Source organism: Rhagoletis zephyria, unplaced genomic scaffold (assembly GCF_001687245.7).
Source record: "Rhagoletis zephyria isolate East Lansing unplaced genomic scaffold, Rhagoletis_zephyria_1.1 Rzeph_scaffold_00376, whole genome shotgun sequence".
Lineage (NCBI taxonomy): Eukaryota > Metazoa > Arthropoda > Insecta > Diptera > Tephritidae > Rhagoletis > Rhagoletis zephyria.
In genome coordinates, this window is record NW_016157460.1 from 124977 (window position 1) to 150198 (window position 25222).

Genomic DNA, 25222 nt, shown 5'->3' on the forward strand with positions numbered 1-25222 from the left:
ACGTGTTCTTGCACTCATTGAAATTAATTGCCTTAGAAATATAAGAAATTTGTACTGTTTAAAAATACGCACATAATTTGTATATTTATATCCAATCACAAAAAAACGGACGAGATTGTCTAGTCTTTAATTTTAAAAGTTGAACTTTGTTAAGTTTCATCTATAAATACTTAACGTAAAATACTTATTTTTGTAATTAAATATGTATTAGCTTGTAGGCCGTGTAGAGTGCAATATTTGAAGAAGAAAAAAAAAGAAAATTGTTAGAATAGTTAGTGTGTATGACGATGGAACCAAAGTATAATTTTGCTTAATCTGCTAACTACATAAACATAAATTTTTGTACATCAATTTTTGTACATAAATACATATGTATATGTATGTAAACGTGTACTTAAGTACATTTGAAAACTTTTAGCTAAGAATGCATACTCATTTTACTCAATCCAAGTAGGTTTTAATTATTTAATTCAAGCATTATAAACGTAGAAAACAACGCATTTGTATAGCTTTTTATATTTTTTGATTTTTTTAAAGTTATATTTGTAGTAATATACTCATTTTATACACATTTATTCGTCTTTTTATTTTTTAAGAATGTACATACCAACAAATATACAAAAAGCTAATTATGCCAAAGATTATGTTTAGTTTTGCATTAAGCGCTCGTGAATAAAAACGAGCAAATGCCAAATAAAAAAAAGAAACAAAAATAAAAGGTGTTGTTTTAATTTTCTTGAATGGCCGATTAAATGGAGCATAACCAATGTAGTTATCAATAGTTCAAGGTATTTAACTTTTCCAAAAAGGAAGTGTATAACGAAATTCCAATTTCCGATCAGAAAGTAAATGGCATTAAAGTTGATTATGAATTCGTATTCAAAATCAATAAATACTTATACTCATGGGCGTAGTCAGGTAGGGGAAGGGGGGTGTTCGAGCACCCTAACTTTCAAATTTTCCTTATATATATATAAAATAGTACCCTGCCAGCTTAATGGGGTCGATTTTGTTATCGATATTTTTATTGGTATTGTTATCGATATTTTTATCGATTTTGTAAACGATACTTTTATCGAATATTTTATCGATATATTTATCGATTTTGTTATCGATTATGTATCGATTTTTTTATCGACTACTTAGCGATTTTTGTCATCGATTTTGTTATGAATTATTTATCGATTTTGCTATCGATATTTTTATTGATTTTTCAATCGATTTTGTGACCAATATTAATATCGATTTTGCTATTCAAAATTTTATCGAACTTGTCCTCAATTTTGTTATCGATGATTTATCGATTTTGTAATCGATTTTTTATGGATTTTGTTATCGATTATTTATGGATTTTGTTATGGATTATTTGTCGATTTTGTTATCGATTTTCTAATGGATTTGTGTTATCGATTTTGTTATCCATATTTTTGTCGATTTTGTTATCGAAATTTTTATCGATTATCTAATAGATTTGTGTTGTCGATTATTTATCGGTTTTGTTATCGATATTTTTATCGATTCTCTAATCGATATTGCTACCAATATTATCGATTTTGCCATAGAAATTTATATCGATGTTACTATCGATTTTGTTATCGATAGAGTATAAAGATAAAAATGAAGATAATGGAAAACAGAATAACATATGTAAATGTAATTAGAACGAACAGGGGTGCAGGTAGGGATCTAAATAGAAAAAAGACAAAAAATATAACTTTAAGCAAAAGCAGATGTATGTACATACATACATAACCCCGCAAACATCCCAGCAAACATTTGGAGTCATAAATGAGTCTTTAAGGAGTCCTATTTCGGAGCCATTACGCTCATAATGAGATCATTTAAGAGTCCGATATGAGGGTGTATCCCTTCCTCCGAATGTCGACTTATATGAGCTTAAATTCATATATCAAATGAGCCTCAATATGAGCCATATTGGACTCTTATTGGCCTCATATACGGCTCATTTTGGACTCTTTTAAAACAATTTTTGGCCTCATATAGGAATCATTTCAGACTCTTTTTAAGACTTACCGGCCTCATAAATTACTACAATCGGACTCTTATTTTACGTTATTCTTTGAGTCTTATGGAACTCACTATATTTGCAAAGGCATTCAGCAAAAATTCCTTTCAAATAACATACATATATACTTACGTGCATATACACATTCCAACATGCATTCAATAGCAGCAGCTGCAGCTAAATTTTGTTCATTTTTTGTTTTCTAATTATTTTCAATTTCTGTATGAACAAGTTTAGATATAAATTTCAAATCTTTATTGTTTTTATATTCGCACAAGGTGCTGGCTCATAACTTGGATCATATATGAATCCTAAAAGATTCATATAGTAAACAATTTTTTGTTTTTGAAACTCATATTTCTTACCCACCTAGGACTCCTTTCGGACTCATATATTCTGAACGCTCAGAATATGTTTGCGGGGCTATTACATGAAGCTGCTAAATATATGAGTCGGAAAGGAGTCCTAGGTAAGTAAGAAATATGAGTTTCAAAAACAAACATTTTTTTACTCTTATATGAATCTTTTAGGAGTCATATATGATCCAAGTTATGAGCCAGCACTTTGTGCCAGTATAAAAACAATAACGACTAGAAATTTATATCTAAACTTGTTTATACAGATATGAAAAATAATTAGGAAGGAAAAATAAACAAAATTTAGCTGCAGCAACTGCTATTACATGAATGCTGCAATATATGTACATATATATGTATGCGCAGAGGTTTGTATATAAATATGCAACAGTATTTGAAATGAATTCCTTGCTAACATGGCTCTAAAGTAAGTTCATTAAGAGAGTTGAAGAATAAAGCCAATAAGAGTCACAAAACAGCATACAATGAGAGTCCGAAAGTAGGCATTTATGAGGCCAATACGAGTCATTTAAGAGATTCAAAAAGAGTCCAAAATGAGCCGTATATGAGGCTCATTTGATGTATGAATTTGAGCTCATATAGGTCGACCTTCGCAGGAAGGGAAACACCCTCATTTCGGACTCTTAAATGAGCTCATTATGATCACAAAGGCTCCGAAATGGGACTCCTTAAAGACTCATTTATGACTCCAAATGTTTGCTGGGAATGTACATTGGATATGAGACAAAATAGATATGTAATGTAAGTTTCAATTCTCCAGTGTGGCCAAGGCGCATACAATTTTTTTTTAAATACCCGACTATATCTTCTCTTCTAAATGATTATGTATAGTGGTGGAAAACGCGCTGAACTCTTTAATGCGAGACCCTTTTTGCTGAGTTTTAAAAATAAAAAATTAAATAAACCGCAATACTAGCAAGTAAGAATTCAGCTTTTATGGTTAGGTATTTTAGAATATACACCGAAGGACGTAGGATGGGCTAATTCATATAAAATACTACATAATCAACCTGATTATGTAGTAAATATTTTATAGCAGTATGTAGTATTTTATATGAATTCTAAAATACCTAATCATAAAAGCTGAATCCTTACTTGCGGGTATTGCTGTTTATTTTATTTTTTTATTTTTCAAACCCAGCAAAAAGTGTCTGAAATACATATGTACGTGTGTCGACTTCCGGAGCCGATAGTTTGCTGCATATCACCATCGTTATTCTGCTCGCATTCACTATTTTTTTACCGATAACCTTTGATTGAATTTAAGTTGCAAATTTTATTTATAAAGCATTGCTTCATTCTCATTATGCTAGGAAGCTTTTCTATGGACGTTTAATTCACAGATGTGTGTATATGTACGAGTACCTACTACATTTGCCAAAATTTTATTTTATTGTCTTCAGCATTGTTGTTCCAATTCAAACTAAGTATGTATTTACATATTATTCATTTTAAAAACAAAGAATCATTGAAAGCACTTTAACCCTTGAATTTAGTACAAAACTAAGCTTATCAGGAAGCTAACCTCCAACATCTCCAACTAGTATGTATGTATGTCTGTACATAGCATACAGGCGTGTTTGCACGCACGGACAAATGCGTGTGGTGTATGCGTGAGTATGTATGTATGTATGTATGTATGTATGAACGCTCCATTGGCGCCAATAAATAAATTGTTCTAAAAAAATCGTTCAAGCAATTTGATTCAAGGCTATCACTTTAATTTGTAATCTTCACGTTTTACATAAATATACACAGCTCAAATGTAAATGTCTGAACAACCAATGTGGGGTGTGTAAGTGATCGACATACGGACATATGTACATATCTACACTATTGCACTAGAAATTTTTGAGTACGCTCATATGCGTCCATTTGTGTGTAGCGCTAATGCTAATTGATGTACAGTGTTGAAACCCAGATTGATTATATCAACTCAATCTTCCACTGAATGAATATTAATTAAAATGGGTGGTTTCACATACATACATACATAAATATGTACTCGTATGCAAATCTATTTCAAACATCAAGAAAATAAATTGATTTTTACTAAAGAGAACAATGAAATGAAAAGTGTTTGGCGAATCGAATTTAGGTCAAAGTGATGACATAATCGTGTATTTATTATAAGCATAAAATTTATAAACGAATCAAAAATATAATATATACACACGTACATATGTACATATATCTACATGTTTACATAAGGGTAAGTACAGTAATATTATCTGCCGAAATCCGCATTAATACTTAGGTATGATCAGACTCTGAAATCATAGTTTTTAATAATCGTACTTATAGTTTGCCTTTCATTGGAGCTTGATTTAATGTGGCAGATCCCAAACCCAGAGCATACTTGGTGTGAATACCGGAAGTTGTGAGGTGCTTGAGCCGAAATCCCTGGTGAATGGTGATTAACAACTTTCCTAACATGCGTAGACTTCAGCATACGGAACCATCCTCCGGAGGCCGAAATACGGGAGTGCGAAGATCTTCCAAAGCTGGTCGATAGAAAAAGCGCCCGAAAATTTTACCAGAAAGTTAAGCGAGTTATAGGGCGAACTGCAGCCGAGTTACAACATTCTCTGTCGGCTATTTTGATCGCCAAAAATCTCCAAAAGATAATCAGAATGAGATCCGAAAAGCAATTACGCGGCCAATAGTGAATTTGCCAGGCCTTAAGCCAAGCCTATAGGGTCCAGCAAAGGACACTGGTAAAAAAATCTTCGGGAAATGTATTTATCAGAGCAAATTCTGCTTAACAGCTGGTATATAGGCCCGACCAGCTCTTCGCCATCAAATTGGACAGTTCAGTTCTAGGTGCCTTGTTGCTTTTAAGCCTTATTATTACTGTTCTTATCTCACCTTAGTCGAGATTGTTCACTTGTAGACAATTGTAAGGAATACATTTTTCTTGCTAGTTCTACCCCATTTACGTCTTAATTAAGAACTAGGCTCCAGTGAATAGATATCTTTATAGCGAACTTGCAACATATAAATATATATGTATGAATGTACATTTGCTTCTCAGCAAAGCAATATCTATAGAATGACAACAATTACTTCTCATAACTTAGCTCAGTATTATGTAGCATAGCAATGTCGCCATTCATAATAATATGTAATTTAAGCATTTTTCAATTCCACCACAAGCAAGATTAATGCCAGGCGCATACTTTAGAATTCGACTCTCTGTACTTGTTACAAATGGCGCTTAGATATACAAATGTGTGTAGGTACATTAGATCGTACAAGCTTTCAAGCAACCAAAAAAATTTTACTTGTCCATTTTATTGTGACGCATTAATATTTATTTCAATAGTGTTCTTGAGCTTTGTACCACGATATTGTTGTTTAGGATAAATTGATTAGCAACAAGAGTTTACGGGGTGTGCTTAGCTTAGGTGGTTAGCGTTGCTGGCTACTGAAGTCTAGAAAAAAGTCTGATGAAAAGATGTGGTGATCTTCGAAAGCAGCTATGTATAACTTCTACCGCTTAGACTTAATTACCGACTGAAATTACCGAAAGTCCTACAAAAAAAAAAACTCCCCTGCCAACTTTCATGTGTATGTGAAATCCCCATTTCGCCAGCTAGACGAACATTTAAAAAGTTATAGACGAACATATCGTCGGTGATACTGCAAAACGATTTAGGTCCGTGAACGAACGAATAAAGATCACCCAGGACGGCATGCGAGAAAAAAGTTATTTTTTTTTTGCAGTGACGTAATTTTTTCGCCACCATGTGAATGAAATAACCGATTAAAAAATGACGTTATCAACTATTATTATTTTTTATATTTATTTTTATTTTTATATTCGTTTATTAGGGTGTGATGATTTGCAGATACATATGTTTATGTACATAGACCGTTTTGCATCATCACCGACGATATTTTGGTTTCCCCATAAGGTTAACATTATTTATATGAGAATTGAAGTCTGTTTTGTTTTTTGCTTAAAAATTACTGTTAGATTTTATTGTTTTAAAAATAAAAAATATATACAGTTTTTAAATTCATTTAGTTTTTAGAAACTTATTTTAGCAATTTTTTGAGTTTAATTTAATTTTCTCTAAATTTCTAGATTTATTTGTTTTAAGAATAAAAATATTTTTAATTTAATTTAGTTTTTAGGAACTTATTTTACTTCTTTCTTTCATTCATTAATAAAAGAACAATTTTTTCTAAATTGCCTTCCAAAAAGACTTTAGATTAAAGGTGTATGGCGAACCTTTTTTCAGGTACGGTCTAATATACATACATACATACATACTATGTATGAGCTGGTCATGGTTTTGTGTCAACGGATTTCCTTGCAGGGTAAGTATGTTTATGTATGTATGTGAACATAAATGGATTTAATTGAAATTACACGCATATTGACTTGATGGGAATTACTTGAATGGAAAGCGTGGATGCAAAGTAAGAAAACGCTTGCCAACATGTGCTTACAAATTGAAAATATTGCACATAAAATATGTATGCAGTGCATTTGTATGTACTCTCAACTCCTAAATAGACATCTTCGCACAGCCAGCGAATGACGATGGACAATGAAAAAATAAATATGTATAGACACATACATACATACATATGTATAATTGTAACATATCTCTATATACATAGGTATTATAGATATGTATGTATGTATGTAATTTCTAGACCCTATCGCAACGATCGATGGAATAATCGCAAAAGCTTTTAGTGAAACATCAATATGTATAGGGACATTGGTTCGCTGATCGCCAAATGGTGGATGAGTAACAGCAAAATTTCGTCAAGTGGAAAGAGATACAGTCGACAGTTCTCTGTGTGTCTGGCAATGCAGCGGTCAAAATATATACATACTTCTGTTTGTATGTATGTATATACTTATAACTTCCATAAACTTGAGTTTATATAAACATATCGGCAAAATTAGAAAATAAAAGGCCATCCGGGTGGTCTTATTTCGGATATTTCGAAGCGAAGGGCCTTTCTAGCTCGATTTTATAGGCCGTCTGAAAAAGGTAGGAAAAATTTACATGAAATCATAACGACACAACTCAAATTTAACTTGGCGTCAGACATGCACTAATATGTCTACTGCATTTCTTTTTCTCTTTTATTTGACTTGCCTAAGAATGGCAGTCTGTTTAATACAGCTGTCTAATACAGCTTCTAAAGAAAAGGACATATTGAAAAAGCCCTTCTTCATAGCGTTTATTTAGAAGCGCTCCTCAAATTTCCGACTCTGTATTTGTCGATAAACAGGTATATTCAGTACGTTACCGGTAATTTTGTAACCGTCAGTAAAAACGTTCTGGAATAGAAAGCCAAAGAAACTGCAGTAAGAACCTTCCTAACTAATGATTTTTTATTCTCATTTTCGCTGTTGGTGCTTCCGATTTTTTATTCTTAACGAATCTATTTTAGTTTAGTCTTATGTAGTAGGTCATTGTGTGTGACTTCTTGGTCATCGAAGGAGCTTTTGATTATACTGCCTACGGAGACACCTCGACAGCATAGTCCAACTAATAATTTCAAAGCAAAAAACAAAACCGACTTCAACTCTCATATAAAAATTTAAGAGTACCGCTAATTTCTTCATGATCCAGTGATCGGATCTAAAAAAAAATCAGTAAGGGAGCATATCTGAGGTACCACCTTTCCTATAAAAAAAGAATTATAGAAATCGGTTAACGTGGCTCAAAGTTATGTGGTAACATACCTAAAAAAAAATATTCCGAAGAATTTATAAGCTCCTGCTTTTTAAGTCGGTTAAAAAGGCATATATCTCTCTGCTGTTGTATAGTTACATTATAATTAGCTATGTGAACGTTATAGCAAGTCATTTTCCTTAGTCAATCCCTTCGTTTACACACCGTAGACGATCTCCTAATTAAAGGCAAGAACGTGGTTGAGATGCTGTTGAATACGCAAACCTCGTCATTATAGTAATATAAAAATTCCCACGATTAAAAGCTTAAATGAATCTGCTAACTAAATTGGGCTCGTAGTTACTCGAGACAGGTGGGATTGTAGAAGAGTTTTGCTCGGATGTAGGGTTGGAACTCAAATTTAATAGAGTGAATTAAACGCAAGACTCTTCGCCCGCTTAATGCAATGATTGCCCTTGCTCCCGATCACCAGATCAGTAAGAAATTGTTTGATATCGGATCCGGAGTCGCTTTTAGGATGAACTCCGCTTGGGCTCCAACGAATTTGTATAAGTTATAAGACTATAACTAGAAAACTACCCTGAAGCAGTGAGCTGTTTTATGATCGTACTTGGTTTGCACAATACCAGACCCTTTAACGGTGTGAACTTTTTATGTTGCTTCTCGGTCTGTGCGACTATTTACCGATTTCTGAGATAGGGCGTTCTTCAATAAAATTCTGAAGTAGGGCATTCTTGAAAATTTTTCTGAGATAGGGCGTTTGCGAACTGGCTGCCGAGATATGTAGGTCGATCTTCCACTCAGGTGTTGATATGAAGATACTGATTCCCGGCCCTCATCTGATGGATGTCTACTGGATATCGATTTGGTATATACATACATACATACAAGTTTATGTAAATGGTTTTCTTTTGATGTTGTTGATCATACTGTTTATTGTCAAAGCAAATCCATATGCTTATATCCTCGAAATGGGTCAAAAGTCTCCGACAATTTTTTATTGATCCACATATGTATGTATGTATGCACATATATGTGCATGTGCGGATAGTCTTCAGCACACTCCCAGACCACTTGACGCAATATGCTACACAGTAAATAGCATTCCAAATACGATTCAGTTGAACGAAGAAGAGACATTGAAAAATGAAATAAAAAAAATAGTGTCGCTATAGTAATTTAGCTTGGAGACAATCGCGCAACAAATGCCCCTTTCGGCTTGAGAGGAAATCTACTGAGGGGAAGAGCTGCGTTTCGTTGCTGAACTAAAGCAGCATTGAATTGAAGTAAAATGATCGATTAAGGCGATCAGCAATGTTGATAGGGTGTTTGAAAATTTTTCTGCCAACAACATTCATACTATGTATGTAAGTATGTATGTACATATGTATGTATGTAGATTGATTATGCCTTTGCGAGTGCGTATACATAGATGTGCCGGTAGTCCTACATAAATACATACATATGTAAATACACGCAGCACAAATAAAACTACAAGTAAGCACAAGTATTCGTAGCCTGTCTTTGCAATCGTATTGAAATTAATGTAAATCTATAGAACTCTTTTTTTTTATAAATTCTTGTTCTTATTCTTTACATAGACATCGACAATTTCGGAATGAACTTATTCGTTGATTTCAATTGGAGCTCTCCAATTGTGGGGCCATCGTTCGGCATTGCTGTTATTCGCAATCCAGCAGTTGTCGCGATCGGAAGCCCTAAAATCGGAATAACTCCTCGTAAGGAAAATAAATATAGTCAAGTAAAATATGTTTTGAAATATATGTATATCGCTCAAAGGATGTAAATATTATATATACATACATACATGCATACTTATAAAAAGTGTAAAGATACGAAATAAAAAGTCAGTGATAAAGAGAGGCCTGTGCTTTTGTAGATGAAGAGATTGTTTCTTGAAAAGAAATACATACATGCACGTATCCTTGAGCAATGAGCGCATACAAATATTAATTGTGCATATTAATTTGTGTTAAAAAAATACATAGATATTATATAACGCACACCTACATACATATTTACATATATGTAACATAATGTGATAACCAATTATAAATAATGAAAACTAATTACAGATCGAAAACCCGTTTCTTGCCGAAACAATAGTGGAGTGTATAGGTATAGAAGATAATTAAATTGGCGATTTTGTGCGTGTGCTAAGGATAATTATGTTGCCCTTTCGTTGGGCTTTCATCGGCATCGCGCTGTTGATTGCAGCTACAAATGGAGCAGTTATAGTAAGTGTTAATTGAAAGTGACTCATACAAACTCAAATCGCAACATCCTTACATGAATTTCAAACAAACAGGAAGTGTTCAAAGTGATATGTATGTAAATTAACAATGAATTATAAAATGTGGCGAAAACTGTTTACTATCTTCCTAAACATTTTAAATGAGTTCACCGAACGAAAAATAGGACTTTAAAATCATTTATGTATCTACAGTCATGTGAAAAATAAAAGGGAAACGACATTTTTACCAGGTTTGGCTAACAACGCAATCCTTCAGAATACTTGGTGACTCCTAGCTCGTAACCAATGTGTAGTATACGTCTTGTTATATTCCTAAATATCGACAACTCAAGAGTTTTATCCACTGTCCAAATATTTGCATTACCCTTTGAGAAACACATGCGAGAACTTTACATCAAAATAGAACCATCATAAATCATAATTTCCTTAAAAAAAATAAAAACGGTTAAAGGCAAACACTATGTGAAGTAAATTAAAAAAAGTAAATTTACCGGTGGAAAATGGATTATGAAATGCTTGCATTTTTTTCTATAATTCGCAAATAAAAATGGAGTCCAAATGCGAGTGACTATAACTATATAATTTAAATACTTGATTATACACAGCTATTTTTGTGGCTCCTGGATGTCAGTATCTTTGATCAGTTAGTATATACTAAGCTGGCTCGCGTAATGAGCTCTGCATTCGGCTTAAACTACCCTAAAAACACAACAAATAATTGTTTCTTAGTGTTTGCGGATTCTAAAAATTCAAAAACTGACAAATCAAAGACTGAATTTCGGATATTGCTAACCAAAGATGGAAAGCGATTTGTTATTTTTCTGAAAATGTTCAGGCGAGAAATTGAAACTATTTTAAAGTTTCATTTTTGCAAAAATATTTAAAATTTCAAACGCAAAGTTTTGTGAACCTCGCTTTTTTTTTTTGTCCGTGAAAATTTAATGCTGACCAGAGCTTTAAGCACTTGTGTACATGTATGGGCATATCAATAGACCTTTTGATTCTCGACATTTGAAAAAAAAGATTATTTGATCTTTGAAACATAAGTAAAAAAAGGGAAACTCGGTTTTCAAGCTCGGTAATATAAAAAAAGAATAATAACAAGTAATTTTTAGCAAAAAAAACCGAAAAAAAAAAATATATATATATATTTCATGATCCAATGATCGGATGTAAACCAAATTAGTATGGGACTACCTCTGAGACACTACCATTTCGATGCAAAATTTTCGAAATAGGTTGGCGCGGTCCAAATTTATGCGGTTACATACATAAAAAAAAAAATATTCCGACGAACTGATAACCTGCTCCTTTTTTGGAAGTCGGTTAAAAAACGAAATAAATAGTAAATAACACAGGACTACAAAAAAAAATTGAAACGTTTTTTTGACCACAAAAGGTGTTCAATATGTTTCTAGGGTCGCTGAATACGACTCTGCAGTCCTTTTTGATCCCTCACATCAGAATTTTTTTCTTACCTCAAAAATATGGCGAATTTTATGTGACAGATGTGATTTTCAAAATTTAAAATGGTGCATCCAATATGGTGGGCAAAGGTGCCAAATCTTATAAAGGGTCAAAAAAAAAATATCATAAAAATTTAAAAAAGTTTTTCTGCCACGTAAAGTCAGCCACATGTTTTAAGGTTAGACAAAATTCTGAAGTAATGGAGCAAAACGGACTTCAGATTCGTGTTTAGCGACCCCAAAAACATTTACACCTAGTCTGGTCAAAATAATCTCGTATTCTTCTTTTTCGTGGACCTGTCGGTCCCTGGAAAAAATTAGTAATTTCGGTACTTTTTCGTACAAAATAAACGTTTTAAGGCTAAAATTGTTCAAACACTCGATTTAGTTTTTACTGGAACTCCATTGATTGAAATAGTAAACGCAAGAATAATGCTTTAGCGCTTTTTTCTGACGAGAGAAGGGAGTGACACTAAAAAAACAAAATGAGATTTGTTCATATGTATGTAAATAGGAAACTCTCCGAAACCACCCGATTTTGTGTTACTTTTTTTAACTTAATTTAAATTTTCCAATAGAAAACATTTTCCTCCATTTTAGGAGCGGTGGGAGGATAGTATCGGACACCCTGTAGCAGCATAAAAACATATATTTATTGACATAAAACAAAACAAACATAAAATCGAGTTTAAATATAAAAATTAAGAACATAACTCAGTTTTAGCTGCAAAGACGAAAATTTTGAACCCCAAATTCTCCCGAAGTATGTAAGCTTTCTAACTAAATAGGCGGGGTAGTAATAAACTTTTTATCGCGACCCAGACTAATGTGAAAATTGAATTCGAATTTAAGCTTTTGCTTTGAAAATATAAATAATATTACACCTAGTTATACAGCATTTGATGTAACGTATACTCACTGTTTATCAGTTTAATTAGTTTTATTTCTTCGACGACACTTCAATCTGAACATTCCGTTAGTATGTTATAGCAAAGTTATATCATCTTTTCGCACAAGTGCACGTAGGTATAAAAAACCATAACCACTAAAGCCGCCATCGATTCGCCAACACTTAGCGAGTGGAGACACGAACGAAATTCATGCCAATGTCCAGCTAAGCTAGCTAACTTTGCTGTTGCTTCCACATACAAAATTTTTCGTTCAGCGAGCGGAACTCAAACATAGCGAGCAGCTAAGTATTCGATTCGATACTTATATTTATAAAATATAGTATAAGCTAATTTGCAAAGTTAGGCAAAAAGAAAGTTGTGGAAATATTTTTTATAATTTTGTTGTTGTACATAAACGCATGAAACTCTCGAAATAACATGAGAATCTGAAGTGTAACACTTATGTATTACATAATTTTTCATTACAATGATTGTTGATTGATGAACTAGTCAAATTTAACCAAGGTCAGTTAAGTATGTTAAGTATTTGTCGCAATCACACACAATTTAATCTAAAGATTTCGAATTTAAAGATAAGGGTAAACGCCTTCACTTGTGAACAAAACGGGAGTTTCTACTTCAATGTATGTAAATACTCGTTTGTATAAGTTCATACTTCGTCAATCCGATTATTTAAAACCGGTTTACTAAAGACATTAAAATTATTTAGGAAATGGTAGATGTATCGACTCTGTTTGGAGCTCTGATTTTTGGGGTTTATGTTACAGAACTAACCATATACAAAAAAAAAATGCCAAAAATAAAATAATCAATAAAAAATTTCCGGTATTGCAAAATAATCACTGTACCTAAACTTCATTTGCTCATGTATGCATGCAGTAATCGCATAATTCTAAATCATTCGACTTCTTAATTAACCCAAACCTTTTCTTCCGGCTCAGTTTTTCGTTCTGGGGAATAGATTTTATTATCAGGGGAAAAAATGGAAACACGCAGCATAAGAGGAGAAATTTATCTGTTTCACGAGGTGTATATCTATGAGCCATTCTTTTTTAAGTCGGACGGATTTCGTAAAAAAAAATTATGTCATGTCTCCGACAGCTCGCTAACTTTAGTCCTGCAATTTCCACGCCCATTACTAGGGTTTGTCGCCATAAAGAAAATTCTTGCCGTACAAATATTATATCTGGATAGGTATTCTATCGGAATCCGCGATAAAATTTTACTTTTTGCAAAAAGCCGGTGTTTAACATCTTGCAAAATATGTATATCTCAACATAAGTTTTCGAAAACAAATTACAAAAAATGTTTGACTTTAGCTTTAAAACGTCGTGAAGATGAAGTCTCTTCGATGCGCAGAACTCAAGATATAAAGATTTGAAGTAGTACATGATTAGTCAGAATCACGAAAAAATCCAAAACTTTGACAGATCATATCCCCGAAGGAAAAAATCTTTGAACACGTTCTATCTTAATTCATGTATAGAACCCATAAAAAAAATTTGAAGCCAATCGAAAGTGTGACACCAAATTTGGTGTCCGATATGAAAAAGAATGTCTCCTATATATTTATGTATACTACAGCACAACTTTAGACAACATGGATCGATCGCGATAATTATTCTTTCATCGGAAAGATGATACCTCATCTAGTTAATACTAGTGTGGATCCGATCGTTGGATCATGAAGAAATTAACGGTGCTCCTAAACTTTTATATGAGAATTGAAGTCGGTTGTATTTTTGCTTAAAAAATATTTGTTAATATTAATTTTTTTGTCCACTTTAAACTATGAGTAAATGTAACCAATACAAGCTCGTATGTACAGCACTAACTGATGAACAATGGCTTACGTCGGGATACTTAATATTTTGGTCGTTTTATAACTTTTGCAAATTTTTTTCTCCCCTTGAACGCGTTTCGTTTATTTTATTGGTATTTCTACATACTAAATTTATATCAAACTCGAAAAGGCGCGAAACCTTTTTTTGCTGATTTTTATCATGAACACCATTCTTTTTATTCTGATTATACTAATTACACTGGTTTACAGAAAAAATGTTCTATGGATGCCACTATCCAATTCCCATGTAGAATTCCTCGGTAATTCCGAAAATCGAGATAATTTTGTTTTCTATGGATAAGTTTCCGAGATATTTGCAATTTACCGTTGTTCAGCTTTAAAAAATAGTGGTTTCACTTAATCAAGTATATCTTGCGAACCAAATAAATAATCGTAATACGTAAAATTCTCTACAAATCGTATATACATCACTTTTCGACAGCCCTGATAGTTTCTGAGAAATTAATTAATCATTTCTGACGCCTTTTGTTTTCGATGCAAACACTCTACCTCTACCTACTCAGGTGTACGTGGCGTATTAGTAACACTCCTTTCTGCTGATATTTCATACAAAAAATCGTTGCGCATTTTCATTTGACCAATCACTATTTTCTTATTTATCTATCGATTTTTTTCATTGGTAGCAAAATATTTACACAGAAACTGTAATTTTTTGACTCTTTTCCCTGTTAAAGTTTGAACTTTTTGCATTTTTCCATCAAAAAAACAAAAAATCTGGAATGATTAATTAATTTCTGAGGAACTATAAGGGCTATCGAAAAGTGATGTACATATACGATTTGTAGAAAATTTTATTTTCTTTCATTTACTGTACCCCGTATTACGATTATTTAATTGGTTCGTAAGATATACTTGATTAAGTAGAACCTCTCTCTTTTTTAAGCTGAATAACGGTAAATTGCAAATATCTCGAACACGTAACCATACAAAAATAAATTTATTCGATTTTCGGAATCAGCGAGCGATTCTACATACAAATTGGATAGTGGCGTCTGGAGAACAAAATAAAAATTAAAATCTGTGATCCAGCACACAAAATTGCAAGGAATTTGGCCCAGTCAAAATAAGTGATCAGTGTTATTGTTTTAAAGCTTATAAAAATTCCTACTAGTTTAGTGCTTAAGTCCTTTTTGTACCTTGTTTATATAGGAGGATATCGACGGCTGAGTGGAAGATACACCTATCTTGGCAGCCGGTTCGAAAACATCTTATCTCAGAAAAATTTGCAAGAATGCCCTATCTAAGCGTTTCAACATATTTTTAATACATTTTAAATTGAGATAGAACGTTTTTTTGAAGCCAATTCTGAGATAGGGCGTTCTCCAACAAAATTCTGAAGTAGGATTTTTTGAGCCATTTTCTGAGATAGGGCGTTTTCGAAGCGGCTACTGGGCTAGGACGATCTTCCACTCAGCAGTCGGTATGGTGATAAGGAGTTCAAAATATTAGAAACAAAAATGTGGTCACTCTGTATCCAAGAAAAAATTCACGAACAATCGATTTTCTCGACAAAACATTTTATTTATATCCCGAATTCGGCGGTCTTTAGGGTTTATCGGGAATGATAATTTTTATAACGCTAAAATCATCTTCAAGTAGGTCTTCAAACTAGGTGGGGCTATGTTTATATACTATATATGTTTATGCTTCTTTCCTACTCGGTTATATTCCACTCGGGTAAATTCAACCCACATGCATAAACACCTTTTTAAACGAGTTAACAAGTCTAATCGAGTAGAATATACACATTTTTTCTACCCCAGTAGAAATTTTAACACGGGTTGAAATTTGTACATAAACGATTTGAGAAGTGTTAAACTATGTTCACATATCAATATTATCTCAATCAAAGCTCGTTTTTTAATCACCCCGTTTACACAGGCAAATCTCAGATTATTAGCCGTCAAATTTGATGTGCTTGTTATTCTCATATCTCAAGGAAAAGTTATGTTTCTTCTCTGTGCTACCGTGATCAAGTTTTTCTGCTATATTAAGCAATATAAATATCTTTTAACTTAACATTTTATTAAAAAATACTTTTAAAACCCTCCTTTCCTTGCTAGCGTCCATTTTTGTTTACTTTTACATTTGCCATTTCTCCTCTTCTTCGCAAACACAATCGATAAAACTAGGATGGACACCGAAAAGTTATCGGTTAAATCTGAGATTATTTTATAATTACAGATTAACAAGGGAGGAATTTTATACGGCTAATCTCTTTTTCTAATTACAGATTAGGAAGTTAAGCTCGAAAATGAGGATAATCTACTTATATGTGAACCTAGTATTAGCCAGGGTTGCATTGGGTTTTATACTTAACTTGAGTTGAAAAATGCCCGTTTATGTTTGTTGGCTTTACCCGAGTTGAATATAACCGAAAAGAAAAGAAGCATAAACATCATTTTTTGTGATTGAGTCTTATAAATAATTGTTTTATATTCATCTACCCAGCTAGCAAAATTGCCAGAAATCTGTTAGACATCCGTCAGACTCGTTGGCAAAAAAGTCAGAAATCTTTATGATTTTGGCCGATATCGGTCAGAGAAGCGTGTGGAGAGGTTGACCAGGAAGTCTAACCGACACGACGTGGGAAACTTAATTACCGACGATGCTGACGGATTTCTAACAGATGTCTGACCAAATAATCTTGGAAAATAAGAATTATCCGACGTCTATGCCCGAAATCGAACATAATTCGATCAGATATATCGGATAAAGAAATAAGTAAAATTCTCCAGACACTTCGCTCAGAAATCTGTACGAAACCTGTAAGACTTGTCTAAATATCAGATATCAGAAATTGTTTGGCAAATATGCTAGCTGGGTACTTTCGCCGCTTATATGTGTGTACATAATTATGTTCTATATTTTCAGACTTCAGCAGATGGAAATGAGGCAGAATCAAACTATGATGTTACGAATGAACAATTTGATTTGGATAGATCAAAACGAAGCGGAAGAGGCTAGTAAGTTTGTTTTCTTAGTGCAGGTTTTTATTGCCTTTACTTAATTTGTGTTACTTTAAGTATGCGTGGACAAACGCAATCTCAGTATCTGAATTTTGGTAAACCAGAACAGGACGGCAAAGCGGAAGCAGAGGCTAATGAACATGGTTCCAGAACCACAGTTTGTACGAAACTATACAAATAATTTAATTCAAATTCACAATTTTGTTACTTTATATCTTAGCTGGAAGCCACGGCATGGGACAGGCACAGAGTCAATTTTCAATGGGAGATTGTACCGAGTGTGCAACACCCCCAATTTACGGTGAGTACTCGTATGATATTTCCTATTCGTAACGATTTTCTTATTTGCAACTATCTTCTGCATTTAGAATATCCCGCAGGCTCCCCCGATCCATTGACTTTAATAAGTGGTAGGCCAGATGCTTTAATAAGTGCACCAGGTACTGGCGCTGGTAGTCAACAACCTGGCGGTATATATGGCCCGAGTGGAACTAGTGCAGCTGGTGGTCCTGGAGCTGCTGGAGCATTAAGACCTGGTGGAGTTGTGGGACCTGGTGGTGTATATCCTGGTGGAAGAGGTGGTGGTCGGCTTGATGGTGCGTTAAGACCTAGTGCAGGACTCCAGCCTGGAGCAGGATATGCGCCAGGTATTGGAGGTCAACCTACCGGACCCGGTGGCTTACCAGGAAGAGACGGTGTTCAGCCAGGCGGACCGTTAAGGCCTAGCGCTGGCGTGCAACCAGGAGGTGGTTATGTGCCCGGCTATGGTTCGCAAATTTCTGGACCCGGAGGTGCAGGCATTGGAGGTGGTATTCAGCCCGGTGCTGCTTTGAGACCTGGCGCTGGACTACAACCTGGCACAGCTTACGGACCTGCTGCTGGCCAACAAACTGGTCCAGGTGGTATAGGAGTGGGAGCGTTACGACCCAGCGCTGGATTACAACCCGGAACAGTCGGTCAACCAGGTGGTGGATATGGACTTGGACAAATTGGCGGACCGGGTGCAGTAGGAACAGGTGGAGCTTTACGGCCTGGAGAAGCTGGTGCTGCCCCAGCTGGTGGCGGTTATGGGCCAGGTGTTGGCCGACAGCCTCTTGGTGCTGATGGTGTTGCTGCGCAACCCAGCGGTGGTTTAAGACCCGGTGGTGTGTATAGGCAAGAAGCTGGTGGCCAGCCTATTGGACCAGGAGGACTGGCAGGTGGAGATGTTCCAGCAGGAGGTGATATAAGAACTGGTGCTGGATTTCAGCCTGGTGGTGCTTATGGACCAACGGCAGGTTATCCTACGGGAACAGATGGTAGAGGAGTGGGCGGAGCCGGTGCTGATCTCAGACCAGGGGCACTTATACAAGCCGGCCCGCAACTAAGTGGACAACCAGGTGCCTCCGGAGTTCCACAACCAAGTTCCGGTTTTCGACCTGGAGTTGGGGCTCAACCTGAGATAACTTATGGGCCACATACAAGTCGCCAACCTACTGGACCCGGTGCGGTAGGCGGTGGTGGTGTACAGCCAGGTGGATACGGCCCTGGTGGAGGTTTCCAACCAGGTGCGCGCTTAAGGCCCGGTCAAGGTTACGAAGCTGCTGGCGTTCAACCCGGATATGACGGAGTATACAGACCAGTTGCGGCCGGAGCAGTTGATACTAGTGGAATTTATAGACCTTCTGAGCGTGCGGGTGGTCAACCTGGAACTCAAGCGTATGGACCCGGTACAATTGGACAGCAAGCTGGACCAGGCGTCGGTGCATATCCCGGCCATGCTTATGCTCCCAGTGGTGTTTATGGGCCAGGTGAAGCTGGTGCTCCCACTGGACCTGGGGGTAGATATGGATATGGTCATCCAGGTGCTGGTATACAAGCGGGCGCAGGCGTTCATCCAGGATTCGGTGCCCAACCCGGTGCTGGCTTTCAACCAGGTGCAGGTCTACAACCAGGCGCAGGTGCTCATCCAGGAGTCGGTTATCAACCTGGCGCAGGACTACAACCAGGCGCAGGCGTACAACCAGGAGCCGGCTATCACCCTGGCGCGGGTCTGCAACCAGGTGCTGGTCTTCAACAGGGCGCAGGCGTACATCCTAGAGCCGGTTATCAACCTGGCGCTGGTCTGCAACCAGGTGCTGGTCTTCAACCGGGCGCAGGCGTACATCCCGGAGCCGGTTATCAACCTGGCGCTGGTCTGCAACCAGGTGCTGGTCTTCAACCGGGCGCAGGCGTACATCCCGGAGCCGGTTATCAACCTGACGCTGGTCTGCAACCAGGTCCTGGTCTTCAACCGGGCGCAGGCGTACATCCCGGGGCCGGTTATCAACCTGGCGCAGGTCTACAACCAGGTGCTGGTCTACAACCGGGCGCAGGCGTATATCCAGGAGCTGGTTATCAACCAGGTGCAGGTCTACAACCAGGTGCTGGTCTACAACCGGGCGCAGGCGTATATCCAGGAGCTGGTTATCAACCAGGTGCAGGTCTACAACCAGGTGCTGGTCTACAACCGGGCTCAGGCGTACATCCGGGAGCCAGTTATCAACCAGGTGCAGGTCTACAACCAGGCCCAGGCGTATATCCTGGACCTGGCTATCAACCGGGCGCAGGCGTACATCCAGGAGCTGGTTATCAACCAGGTGCAGGTCTACAACCAGGAGCCGGTTACCAACCTGGCGCGGGTCTACAACCCGGCGCAGGTCTTCAACCAGGTGCTGGTCTACAACCAGGCGCAGGCGTGTATCCAGGAGCTGGTTATCAACCAGGTGCTGGTCTACAACCAGGTGCAGGTCTACAACCAGGTGCTGGTCTACAACCTGGCGCAGGCGTGTATCCAGGAGCTGGTTATCAACCAGGTGCAGGTGTACAACCAGGTGCTGGTCTACAACCTGGCGCAGGCGTACATCCAGGAGTCGGTTATCAACCAGGTGCAGGTCTACAACCAGGAGCCGGTTATCAACCTGGCGCAGGTCTACAACCCGGCGCAGGTCTTCAACGAGGTGCAGGTCTACAACCAGGCGCGGGCATACAACCAGGAGGCGGCTATCAACTTGGCGCAGGTCCACAACCAGGAGCTGGCTACCAACCGGGTGCAGGTCTACAACCCGGAGCCGGTGTACAGTCTGGCGCAGGTCAGCAACCAGGAGCTGTTTATCAACCTGGCGCAGGTCTTCAACCAGGAGCCGGTTATCAACCAAGCGGCGGTCTTCAACCAGACGCAAGACTGCAGCCGGGCGCAGGTTACGCTCCCGGATTCGGTGCCCAAGCTGCTGGACAGCCAGAACTCGGCGTACAACCTGGCACAGGTTACAGCCCAGGTGCTGGTGATATATATAGCGCTGGCGTGGGTGGAGTGCCATCTGGAACATACCCATCACTTCCACAAGCAGTATCGACTTATGGTCCAGGCGTTGGCATAGGTGCAGGTGCACCAGCTGGTGAAGCGTATGGACAAGGTGCAGCACCAGGATCCGGAACATTTGCACCAATCGAAGCAGCAGGAACTGGTGTAGGTGGTGTTGGTGGTACTGGTGTTCTGCCCGGTGGTGTGTCAGCAGAACCCGGAGCGATAGGCTATCCCGGTGCTGCTGCCTCTGGAGGGGGAGCATTGGGTGAGTATAAGGAGGAAGGTAAATTTAAAATTTAAAATAACTCGGTATAAGTACTAAAATATAAAAATTTATTTCGTAAGGTCCAAGCAGCTTGATAACGGCAGCTGGAGCGGGAGGAGCAGATGATGCATTCTCACAAGCTGAATCTTCCATTAGCGATGGCCAAGCAGCGGCCAGTGCACAGGGCAAAAAGAATGGTGGCACTGCCAAAACTCAAGTATCCGGAACATACAGTTCAACTGGAACATTCAGTGCTAGCGCTTCAACTTCTGATAGCGACCGTTCAGCGAATGCTCAAGTGAGTGGAAATAGTGATGGAGCGATGAGTCAATCGCAAGGACAGGGTGGCGCGGCACAGTCGCAATCTCAGGTTCAAGTCAACTCGAAGAATGGCGGTACTAAAGCTTCTTCACAGAGTGGCGGCATAATACATCAGAGCCAGAGCGAGGTAGGTAGCCTACTACTTCCATACAATGAATGTTGAAGTTAACTTTATATTGACGCAATACATTTTACGATTTCTCTAGGTGCAAGCAAATGACAAAGGAGGTTTGGCCGATTCACAGTCTAGTGGACCGGGACAAACTTCGTCGCAAGCTCAAATCGGTTTTCGGCCTAATCAAGAGGGTAGCGCTGCACCACCGACTAGCGGTGGAGGCCAAGCGTCTGCGCAATCTGGCAGCCATTCAGGCCAAAGTCAGTCGCAAATTCAGGGCACATCGAAGTAAATCCACCACTTTCCACTATTGGAAAAAATTTCATTTTAATTGAAAATCGCTCTTTTCAGGTTTGGCGTTTCCTATCATGGTGCCGCGCAGTCTGCTTCGGGCACTAAAGAGCAAGTGGCAAGTTATCGCGAACAGAATCGTGAATTATTCCACAGTATAAGCCAATTTGGAAACTCTGATGGGTAAGTAAATGGCACTAACTCAACGCTTTTCTAACGACTAAATACTCCAACTAATTTTAGGGTGACTGATCGCGTAGACGCCGTGTATAGCGGGCCTGGCGTATCAGCTTTATCAGCTGATGGCGGTGCTTTACCTGATCTAGACTTAAAATCTTCGAAGAGTGTCAAAGAAAGTAAGTTTGCGGAAATGAAACATTAAAACACATTCAATACATACTTCGTCAACTGTCGAAACTACTAATTGCACTTTTTCCAGTCGTCAACGCCAACAAAGTTACCGATGACGATTCTACAATCAACGAAGACGAGGAGGAGGAGCCATACGATGAATACGACGATGAGGATGAGTACTACAATGAAAACTCAAACGGAAAGCTGGACACCAAATCTGATAGCAAATCCGGATCCGATTCTCAAACACCTTACCGAACTTACTCACAAAATTCACCCTCACAGAGCCAGCAAGCCGCTGTGCCAAGTTCATCGGATAAATATCTATTGGTACAAAATCAAAATGGACGTGTTCAGAAATATCCCTTCCGATCGACCACTGAAATGGTGCCTCGCGGTTTCCGTGGTACCGTTAATGTTGAGAAAAAATTCCACCCTAAGGCTGTAAAATCACAACCCACTGACAATGACCTCGACAGCGTCGAGGAGCAGAGCACAAATAAGCAACGCACGCCGGATAGCTATGTCACCGTGACCAAGTCGATTACGGGTAGCATGGATAATACAAAGAATCCACCACAGGAAAATAAAAATTTCCAATCGACTTACTATACAAAGTCATCGACCTGTGGGTATTTTACATTTTCCTGCAACATAGTGTACGGTGCGAATGGTCGCAGTAAAATCTGTCGTCCCAAGGCGCCAACAAATGGAAAATGTTAGATTAAAGAAAAATCATTATTTTCCATATCAGTAATACATAACTTAGTCGTAAAGATAAGCCATAGCTTAACTCGAATGTATTTTTAAAGTCCTAACAGAACGTAACATTAAAACTTACTTACTTAAGATGAATATTTGTATGTCGAGCAGTAAAACGTTGGAAAAGGCTTTTTGATCATCTCAAGGCCAATTTCGAAATACAGCGGCTGCCATAAATAAGTAAACAGACTAATATTTTGAACTCAAGTCCATATTTTTCAAGTTTTATTTAGATAAACATAAAAGTCACTTATATATTTGAAAATACGGGATTTTAGCTACAATAAGAGCTGCATAAGTTAAAATTAAAAAGTTTCTTCCACTAACTGATGGCGGTTTGAATAAAAAATACAAGAATTCAGTGTGTGAAAAATAAGTAAACACTTAAGTTAATGGCCGCAGTGACCGCCATTATTTCGCGACATTCTTGCTAAACGAGTCGGCATGGAAAGTACATATTTTCTACACATTTCTGGGGTAAAAGACGGCCAGATCTCCAAAATTAAATCCTTCAGTTCAGCCAGATTTCGAGGACCCCTTTCACTTACTTGAGCTTTCAGCCACGCCCACGCGTTTTCAATTGGTGACAGGTCAGGGCTTTGCGGAGGCCACTCCAAAGCATTAACATTAGCATCAGCTATATATTTTGTAACAATTTTGGCCTTGTGAATAGGTGCGTTGTCCTGTTGTAGAACGAAATCCTCTCCTATTAGACGCTTACCTTCAGGAATAATCACGTCTTTCAGCAAGTTAAGGTAAACTTGGGAATTAGTTTTGCCTTCGAGTACCACTATTTTGCCTACTCCATAAGCAGAAATGCATCCCCAAACCATCAAGCCTTTATCGCCGGACTTAAGAGTAGGTTTTGTGCNTTTGTGAAAATAAAATTTTGGAAAATGGACTACTACGTTTACAGTTATTACCAGAAACGCTAACGTGCTGACTTTGTTTACTTATTTATGGCACCCGCTGTACATAGGTTATTTTTCAAATATACATACTAATTAATACACTGCCACAGAAAAACTGTTAATAAAACCTAATTGCTAAAATGTTAATTATTGATAACTTTGTAATAAATGTAACTGTTGTCTTTTAACACCACATTGTAGTTTTATTAAAAGTTCAGTACTCAGCTCTTAATAATAAGCTGCCTTTTCTAAGTGGTTACCGGAGCGTAACCGGCCCAACCCACATCCAAAAAGTGTTTTTTTTTTCTTATAATGGTTGCCCCTCAATGCAGAAATGGACTTAAAAAGTCCGCAGGGGCATACCGGGGACAAGTTTCTCTTTATTTCGGCACATAGAAGAGGAAACAGAAAACTGCTCAAGCCAAAAGTCTGAGGCAGGACTTCAGGAATCAATCGTTTCCAAGCAAACACGCATGTATTTGATTTCTCACAGCACGAATCTGCACTAAGTTGGATATAATTAGAAGCTGTAAAGATCATGGATATATATTTACATAAAAATTATACAACACTCCGAGAAATGCGCTTCGGATTTACAACGACAATTAAACGACCTACAAAGTGTATGCCCATTTTGACTGTATTGAAGCTATATGTATTCGTTAAAGCCCTGATTGGTTTAAGGATATGTAGTAATATTTAGGTCAGGAAGAGCGCTCTGATATACGATAAATTATGTTTTTAGGATCAAAACTAAATGCGGAATGTATTTAATGCCATCGTGTAGGGCCTTTTCACATATGTATGTATGTATCTAACACCGTAGCCCAAAGAAAGTCGCAAGTGCCTAACTTTTAACTAATAAAGGTTTCATTCGATAGTTAAAGGTTAATTACAAGCGGCTTGAAGTTGAATTCAGTTATGAAAGGGTTGGTGGAAGGGTCTTCTGTCATAAGGAATCCACCAACCTCAAGCTTAGGCTGTAGCGTTTTCAGGTAGCAGTGTTTGCCATCAAATAAGCAATAGACACATAGCTTAGTGGTGTGACGTCAATTACGCAGGTAAGCTTCTACTCTGATGTGAAAAACTTAAACGCACAAGTAGGTAGTATTTTAGGGATTTTTTGGTACCTTAAACCTCGTAGATGATAAAATTTAGTAAGTTGTGGAGGCTTATGTCAGAAAAACCTGCAATGATGTGAACAATGTTGCTCCTATTTTGGTGTTCCTGCGGTGTGTGTGCCAACCGACCAATGTCAATTAAGAAACGCCACTAAATAATCGCACAATATCAGGTATGGTCCAATAAGTTGTGAGTTCTTCCA

At 37.5% G+C, this 25222-nt stretch overlaps 1 protein-coding gene across 1 annotated transcript; it reads left to right on the forward strand.

The window, feature by feature from the left end:
• Positions 1–9718: 9718 nt before the first annotated feature.
• Positions 9719–24091, forward strand: prc (collagen IV-like protein pericardin). The gene is made up of 12 exons (XM_017611175.1): positions 9719–9808; positions 10166–10327; positions 17460–17551; positions 17612–17715; positions 17775–17855; positions 17923–21162; positions 21225–21592; positions 21672–21868; positions 21932–22054; positions 22115–22227; positions 22311–23150; positions 23964–24091. The coding sequence occupies exons 2-11, from the start codon at positions 10259–10261 to the stop codon at positions 22946–22948; spliced, it is 5025 nt and encodes a 1674-aa protein (XP_017466664.1). The 5' UTR covers positions 9719–9808; positions 10166–10258; the 3' UTR covers positions 22949–23150; positions 23964–24091.
• Positions 24092–25222: the final 1131 nt, after the last annotated feature.